This window comes from Paramisgurnus dabryanus, chromosome 18 (assembly GCF_030506205.2).
Source record: "Paramisgurnus dabryanus chromosome 18, PD_genome_1.1, whole genome shotgun sequence".
Taxonomy (NCBI): Eukaryota; Metazoa; Chordata; class Actinopteri; order Cypriniformes; family Cobitidae; genus Paramisgurnus; species Paramisgurnus dabryanus.
In genome coordinates, this window is record NC_133354.1 from 19,263,683 (window position 1) to 19,272,789 (window position 9,107).

The window sequence follows — 9,107 nt, forward strand, 5'->3', positions numbered from 1 at the left end:
CGAGTGAGCATAAGGGTGAGAGGGAAAAATCACAGTATACTCACTACAAAAATCTAGACTACACCACTGTATATGCAGATTTCCTTTATTTTCTGGATGTATTATATTAAAGAGACTGAGAAACAATTATATATGATCGCTGTAACATTGTAAAAACAACAAATCTAATTCTGGCATGGTGGTCTAAGACTTTTGCACAATACTGTTCATCTTTAACACCCAAGGAGAAAATTTTGGAGCGAGTATTGACTTCACAAGCTGCTCTATTGAAAACCGCTGCTCTTAGATGTCTAATAACCAGATTTTACAAACTCAACATCATTTTGTAAACATTACATCGATAAAGTATTATTTGATTAATCATAAAATCATCCTAATTATAACGTAATCATCCACAACACGTAATAGGAGCAGAAGTTAACATTCTTTTAAATTATACATTATATTAAAACATTTGTTTTATCACAATATTTTATTTTGAATAGGCATCAAATTAACATTTTTTAGGGGAAAAAATCAAATGACTTGATGTCTCTGAAAAGCAGACCAAAAGCATGTGGAAGTTGTTTCTATTGGTGATCAGCCACCTTGGAAAAGGGAAGTTGTATTTTTGGACTGTGTACCCTTTTGGGTATGAATAAGTGTCTTTGAGGACAAGACATCACAGAAAATGGTTGTTTTTCTATTCATTATCACAAGCATTCTTGGTGGAGGTAAGTTAAAACGCATGTATATATTTTAAAGCTATGATCTATTTTTGTGAATATTTTGTATGCTAAAGTTTTGTTCAATGTCTTGTGTTGTATTTTTACACCAAGACCACTGAAGAAACCTGTAATGCCCAAATGCCTTGCATTATTTCTTTAACATTCACACAACAACTTCATTGGTTTGATATGTAGACTTTATTATAAGAGCAATATTAAGATTATGGGGTGGTTTACTAGACAGGACAAAAATGTATGTTTTATCGTTTAAAAACATCTTGCCATGAATTTTGTAGCATGTAGCATTTTTTGTAAGGTATGTTTGTAAAAATGACTTACATGTCCTAAAATAACTAAAGCCTAGTCCTGTATTAATCTAAACCCTGTCTGGGAAACAGCCTTTATGTGTTTTGTATGATGGAGTATGGATATCATATGTAAAATGCCTGGGGAATACAGTATGCATCCTGTGAAAATGACTGCATAATACAATTAACTTCTGTTTTTTGTAGACTGCAGTGAATCCTCAAAATTGGTGGTTGGACAGGTTGGGGATGCCGTTACTCTTCCGTGTATATATGATATTGACACACACGGTATACTGGACATTTGTTGGGGGAGACATCAGTCATTGTTCACCTGTGAAAACACTCTTATCTCTACTGAAGGTTCACAAGTAACTTACAGACAGTCACGTAGATTCGGCTTAGCCAGTGGACTCAATCAAGGGGATGTTTCTCTCACTATTAAGGGCGCCCAGTTAGAAGACGATGGACTGTATGTGTGCCGTATCCAGATCCCTGGACTTTTTAATGACGTTAGTCACAACGTTTATCTACTCATCAGAAACAGTAAGTAATCACACTATTGAATCTTCTTATTAATATTGTCATGCTCAGAAGTTTTTATGTATTTTTGTGCTTCCTTAAGGACCGGATGTCTTAAGAAGAGGAGTCACAAAATTGTTTCCTACAATAGCAAAGCAAGAAAAACAAGGTTTAACAATCTTTCTCTCAAACTTTACAGCAGTGGTTCTCATGCGGGAAAACTGAAAAAAATCTATGCTGAATATAAATAAGTGCAGCCAAGCATGTGGTGTAATATCACTACATTTTAGTTTGTTTTGGGTCACCAAAATGTTAAATCTGGGCCATGAAGCAAAACCAGCTGAGAACCACAGCACTAAACTGTGAGAAAAAATGGTCCCTTTTGCTGTCACTAGGCCAGTACCCTTTTTAAAAAGGACAACTTTGCACCTAAATACTTCATAATAGAACCTTAGTAATTAATTGTTATTATTGAACAATGCAATCTTATTAATTTATTAATAACTATTAATTATTAACTAATCTTTAATCAATAATTCCTTCAATTATTTCATTAATGAGAGTCCACTATTCTTAAAGGCCATAATGTATATCACAATGCATTGAACATAAACGTTTGTGTTTGAATAAGAAGCGGTAGAGAAACTTTTACAATAATAGTCAAACTTTTACACTCTTAAAACGGATGTGTTAAAAACAACACAATCAGTGTTAGTTTTGGGACAACGCATTTTGTGCAAAAATTAAATACACATATCTTTGTGTTATTATTGGAATAACACATTTTGTGTTTCTTTTAACACAAAATGACACATAATGTGTTAAAGCGACACATAATTTGTTAAATAGCATAACTCAAAAAATGTGTAAAAAAATTGAACAAATCCTTTCTTGTGTGTATGAACTGAAATAACTCTATAACTTTAATGTTTATGTTTTACACAGTCTACTATGCATCAGACCAAACCACATTCGTTACTGAAAAATATATCAGACCAGAAACAACAACTGCAGGTAAGAATACAATCTAACTTACAAGTATTTTTGCAACATAATAAACTATTGGCTGAGATTTCTTATTTAAATGCAAACTCATTTCTTTATTTTCAGAGGATACTGAGGTCTACGTAGGCAAAGCCGTTGCAGTGGTCCACAAAGAGGTATTGAACTATTTGTATGTACAACCCCAAATCAGACAAATTTGGGACACTGTAGAAATTGTAAGTATAAAAGGATTTACAAATCTCATAAACTTAGATTTTTTCACAAAAGAATATACTGTAAATAACACAAAGTGAGACATTTTGAAATGTCATGCCAAATATTGGCTCATTTTGGATTTCATGAGAGCTACACATTCCAAAAAAGTTGGGACAGGTAGCAATAAGAGGCCAGAAATGTTAAATGTATAAGGAACAGCTGAATGAACGTGACAATGCCGGACCACATACTGCATCAATTACAACATCATGGCTGCAAAGAAAAAAGGATCCGGGTACTGAAATAGCCAGCCTGCAGTCCAGATCTGTCACCCATAGAAAACATTTGACGCATTATAAAGAGGAAGATGTGACAAAGAAGACCTAAGACAGTTGAGCAACTAGAAGACTGTATTAGACAAGAATGGGACAACATTTCTATTCCTTAACATTGGTCCTCCTCCAGCTGTTCCTTATGTGTACATTTAACTTTTCCAGCCCTTCTTGCTACCCAGCGGCGGCCGGTGACTTTTTTGAGGGCGTTCGATGCGAAGTTTGTCACAACATGTATGTAGCCCATCGTGTGTGGTTCGTAATTTCAAAATATGTGTTCTGTGCGTCAAGCAATCCTATGTGCATCACATGTTTTGTCAAAGTAAGTGCCTGCTGCAGATGTTAAGGGAGTGTCTTGCATGTATTTTGTGAATGTGACCGTCTCTTTTATCATAAACGATTTTGACGGGTGTGCAGCAGGCACTTATTTTGACAAAACACGTGATGCAGATAGGATCACTCGACGCACAGAACACATTTTGAAAAAACCGAGCAACACACATGTAAGTTTATGAGATTTGTAAATTATTCCATTCTTTTTTACTCACAATTTCTACAGTGTCCCAACTTTTTCCGATTGGGGTTGTACAAATACAGCAGCACATTTGCTTAAATTATGTGTATGGTGTAAGTGTATTGGTGTTATATATTTTGTTGCTGAACTAAATGAACATAAATATTTTGTAGATAAAAATGTTTCACATAAACATGTTCTCTCTCTCTCTCTTTCTAGGAAACAATAGAAACATTTGTCGTAAATACTATAAGACTGGGGGCTATTGTCTTCATCCCTGGTTTAATCATTGCACTTCTGTTTAGTAAGTAGATTATTGTAATGTAATTCAATCTAATTATTGAAACTCTAGAGAGAAATGCTTGCTGCGTACTTGTAAGATGCACAAATTGGTGAATGAAACTCAATAAGAACCAGATCACTTTAATAAATGTTAGATCCTACAATCATAATAAAAATAATATGAAATGCATTGCGTTAAAGAAAGTGAAGCATTTTGGACCATTAAGTCGTTTGCATTGTGAAAATTAATATATATATGTTTATTAATATGATCTATATTTTAATAATAATATATATTTGGTTAAACTTTACAGTTAACTCTTTACAATGAGGTTGTATTTGTTAACAATAAGTTAATGCATTAACTAACATGAACTAGCAATGAACAATACTTCTACAGTATTTATTAATCATAAATTCATGTTAATATCAACATTTACTAATATATTTATCAAATCAAGCATTGTAATTACTGCACCATTAACTAGCAGTAATAACTGTTTGCACATTAAAGGCGTGGTGCACAATTTATGAGAAATGCTTTGGAAAAGAAAGTCGAGCCGAGTACCAAAACACACTTGTGGCCAATCAGCAATAAGGGGCGTGTCTACTAACCAACATCGCTGCCTGGGTTGCGTATGTGTGGGGCGGGTCTATCAAAAGAATGTTCTATTGGGGTAGGGGCGTGTTTGTTAAAGTGATTTCAAATGTAAACATTGGCTTTCAGAGATCGTGCACCCCACCTTTAACTAACTTTAACAAGAATACATGCTGAAAACTATATTATTCATTTTTTTTTTATTATAGTTCATGTTAGTTGGTGCATTTACTAATGTTTATACAGCATTTTTGTTAAATATAGTAAATAGTATATCCATTAGCTAACATGAACTAACAATGAACAAAACTTATACAGCATTTTAGTTCATGTTCAATTCAGCATTCACTAAAACATTTTTTAAATGAAAAGTTGTGTTGGTTATGAATATGAATAATTATGTTGACATTAACTAACATTAGCAAAGATTAATGATCAAAAACTATATTGCTGATTTTTAACAAGTACATTCTTATTTTTACACTTTTGTCATTGGACATTATCTCATTATCTAAATTGTGAGCTCTTCGGTGTGTGGATCTTTGCTTTATATTTTGGACATTATCTTTAAATGTTTTTTGAGATTTATCTAAATTCCTTGTGCATCAGTAGATGCTTTGAAATGTTATTTCCTGCAACAACAAAAAAAACTTGTTCCATGTGGCTGGGTGGAAAATTTTGTAGATCCTCATGCTGTATGCAGAATTAAATTTGGCTCTTAGATTGAGTCCTTAAGGCTAAGTGGAAGTGAAAGAGGTGACGCATGGGCTCTTTTGCTTACTGTGCATTAACACATTTATCTATTGCTCTGCCTTTAGGACTGTGGCGCTATAGAAAACAGCAGCAGCAGCAGGGGAATTAAAACTCTTGCCCCCTTAAACCAACAGCAACACATTTAACAGCATGAAGTGTGGAGTGTTGAGGTCGGGATTTACGTCACTGTGACTGTGTGAAACACTTGCACGATGATGTATGAACATTTTTATGGTTAATAATTTATAAAATGATGCACATAATCCGATGAATCTGAGATTACTTCTTCAAAGCAACATTGTTTATGACTTTAAAAGCGGAACGATGCTTATACGTCTTCCTGGATGAAGTCATTTATGTGGAAATGCATACACAAAAAGAATTTAAATCCTATGTCACGAAGTCATTGATTTCTCAGAAATCAATGACATATGTTTGTGTTCTCAATAAAGTTTTGTGCATTTATTTGGTAAGAGGAACGCTTTATTTACTCACTAATATGATACAATAGTGGCCTCTAGTGTTTAATCCACCTGTGTGAAATATTTAAACAAAAAAAGTAAAATGATGTACCAATAAATAATAAAATCATAAACTTATGTGTAATATTTTGTAGCAGCATTGTAGTCCACAGTGTAGGGGATAGTGGGGCACAAACTAACGCTTTTTGGCTTTGGCTCAACATATTTAAATTAGATAAATCTTTTTTACACAATCAACATATACATCTCTGCTACAAATCAACACTTAAAGTTTGTTTGTGGGACCTACACTTGTCATACAATGACAACGAAAGTTACAGGAGTGTAAACGTTACCTGCAAACATAATTTACCACATATGTGGGGTTTGTTGTAACAAACAGAGGGATTAAACAAATAATTAAATACAATTCTGTCTATATACATATACTAAAGGTGTATATTGTTTATATATCTCCCCATAATAGATAGATAGATATCCACACATCCATCCATGATCCTTCATCTAACTATCCATGTATTAAAGGGGCCCAGGGGCGTCAAACTGGGGGTAAAACCAGTACTGATTACCAGGGCCCCAAAGGAAAATAGGGCCCTTGATAAGTGTGGAATATATTATGGGGATGGGGCATGGGGGCCCATCAGGACTGCCTATGCATAGGGCCCGAGATCTTGTGCAACGCCCCTGAAGGGACCATGTCACAATAATTTTTTTAAGATGTCAAATAAATCTTTGGTGTCGCCAGAGCACATATGTGAAGTTTTAGCTCAAAATGGCAAATAGGTAATTTATTATAGCATGTTAAAATTGCCACTTTGTAGGTGTGAGCAAAAATGTGCCGTTTTTGGTGTGTCCTTTAAAATGCAAGTGGGCGGATGAAGTGCAAACACTGATGGTGGTTTGATGCAATTCAAACTCAATTGTGCTGTGAATTATTTTCTCTCTCTCTCTAAATGGCAGTGCTGTGGTTGGATTGTGCAGATTAAGGGGTGGTATTATTATACAACCCCAAATCAGAAAAAGTTGGGACACTGTTGAAATTGAGTAAAAAAGGAATGGAATAATTTACTAATCTCATAAACTTATATTTTATTTACAATAAAATATAAATAACATATCAAATGTTGAAAGCGAGACATTTTGAAATGTCATGCCAAATATTGGCTCATGTTTGATTTCAGGAGAGCTACACATTCCAAAAAAAGTTGGGACAGGTAGCAATAAGAGGCCGGAAAATGTAAATGTACAAATAAGGAACAGCTTAAGGACTAATTTGCAACTTATTAGGTTACTTGGCAACATGATTGGGTTTAAAAAAGCCTGTCAGAGTGGCAGTGTCTGTCAAAAGTCAAGATGGGCAGAGAATCACCAATTCCCCCAATGCTGCGGCGAAAAATAGTTTTCTCAGAGAAAAATTGCAAAGAGTTTGAAGTTATCATCATCTACAGTGCATAATATCATCCAAAGATTCAGAGAATCTGGAACAATCTCTGTGCGTAAGGGTCAAGTCTGGAAAATCATATTGGATGCCCGTGATGTTCGGGGCTCTTAGACGGCACTGCATCACATACAGGAATGCTACTGTAATGGAAATCACAACATGGGCTTAGGAATACTTCTAGAAAACATTGTCGGTGAACACAATCCACAGTGTCATTCGCCGTTGCAGCCTAAAACTCTACAGCTCAAACAAGAAGCCATATCTAAACATGACCCAGAAGCGCAGGCGTTTTCTCTGGGCCAAGGCTCATTTAAAATGGACTGTGGCAAAGTGGAAAACTATTCTGTGGTCAGACGAATCAAAATTTGAAGTTCTTTTTGGAAAACTGGGATGCCATTTCATCCGGACTAAAGAGGACAAGGACATCCCAAGTTGTTATTAGTGCTCATTTTAGAAACCTGCATCTCTGATGGTATTGGGTTGCATGAGTGCGTGTGGCATGGACAGCTTACACATCTGGAAAGGCACCATCAATGCTGAAAGGTTTATCCAAGTTTTTGAGCAACATATGCTCCCATTCAGACGTCGTCTCTTTCAGGGAAGACCTTGCATTTTCCAACATGACAATGTCAGACCACATACTGCATCAATTACAACGTCAAGATTGCGTAGAAGAAGAATCTGAGTACTGAAATGGCCAGCCTGCAGGCCAAATTAGTTCTCAACGGGTTCAGGTTCGGGTCAAAAATATAAGCAAATGAGTCGGGTCGGACCTCGGGCTTAATATTTTACACTTCGCGAAAAAAATTATTAATCATCACTGCTGTTCACCGTAAAGAAAGTCTGGTCTGGCTGCTGCGTGCATCACAGAGAGGGGCGGGGGATAGCAATAAGCTCCGCCGCGGATCAGCATTGGATCCAGACCGGAGCTGCCGGCTTCAGAGCGGATCCGTTGCGGATCCGCCCCGGAGCTTATTGCTATCACTGCGTGCACGCCTGTTGTCTGGAGAAGAAGAGATGGAGAAAAGTAAACTTGCCGCAGGTGAATTCACCGTTGCTTGCTACTACAGGAGGAAAAGCCGCTGGCTGGGTACATGTTTGAGTTCTTTTTATTTATTATTGTGTCATTTTTATTTAAGGCATATTTATATAGCCTATATTTAAAGTTTATTGTTTCAGTTGTTTGTATTGTTAAAAGGCGTGAACATTAAAGCTTGATTTGAATTCCCGTCTGCTGGTCATGATAAAAGCCTACGTGTAGAAGAAAAAAAGTCAGGCGGGGTCAGGCCGCGGGTCGGGTTCGGACAGATAATTCACGGTGATGTGTCGGGTTACATCGCGTCCGGGCTTTAAAAGCCACGGGCCGGGTCGGGTCGGGTTGTAATTTTCAGGCCCGTTGAGAACTCTAGTCCAGATCTGTCTGCCACAGAAAATATTCAGAGCATCATAAAGAGGAAGATGCGACAAAGAAGACCTAAGACAGTTGAGCAACTAGAAGACTATTAGACAAGAATGGACAACATTCCTGTTCCTAAACATTGGTCCTCCTCCAGCTGTTCCTTATATGTACATTTAACTTTTCCGGCCTCTTATTGCTACCTTTTTTACTTTTTTTGGAATGTGTAGCTCTCATGAAATCCAAAATGAGCCAATATTTTGCATGACATTTCAAAATGTCTCACTTTCTACATTTGATATGTTATCTATATTCTATTGTGAATAAAATATAAGTTTATGAGATTTGTAAATTATCACATTCCTTTACTCAATTTCTACAGTGTCCCAACTTTTTCTGATTTGGGGTTGTAATAAGAGTTCCTTATGACATCATAAGAAGAGTAAAACGTTAATGACCTGTTTTTTCACGTGCTTGTAGAGAATGGTTTACCAAAACCAAGTTACTGGGTTGACCTTTTTCACATTTTCTAGGTTGATAGAAGCACTGGGAACCCAATTATAGGACTTAAACAT

General features: G+C 36.0%; 1 protein-coding gene across 3 annotated transcripts; it reads left to right on the forward strand.

The window, feature by feature from the left end:
• Positions 1 to 597: 597 nt before the first annotated feature.
• Positions 598 to 5,678, forward strand: havcr2 (hepatitis A virus cellular receptor 2). Of its 3 annotated transcripts, XM_065287172.2 has the most exons (7): positions 598 to 713; positions 1,220 to 1,558; positions 1,638 to 1,703; positions 2,480 to 2,548; positions 2,645 to 2,694; positions 3,800 to 3,884; positions 5,279 to 5,678. In XM_065287172.2, the coding sequence occupies exons 1-7, from the start codon at positions 671 to 673 to the stop codon at positions 5,320 to 5,322; spliced, it is 696 nt and encodes a 231-aa protein (XP_065143244.1). In that variant the 5' UTR covers positions 598 to 670; the 3' UTR covers positions 5,323 to 5,678. The 3 variants fall into 3 exon arrangements, with proteins under 3 accessions (XP_065143244.1, XP_065143246.1, XP_065143245.1); XM_065287174.2 differs by lacking the exon at positions 2,480 to 2,548; XM_065287173.2 differs by lacking the exon at positions 1,638 to 1,703.
• Positions 5,679 to 9,107: the final 3,429 nt, after the last annotated feature.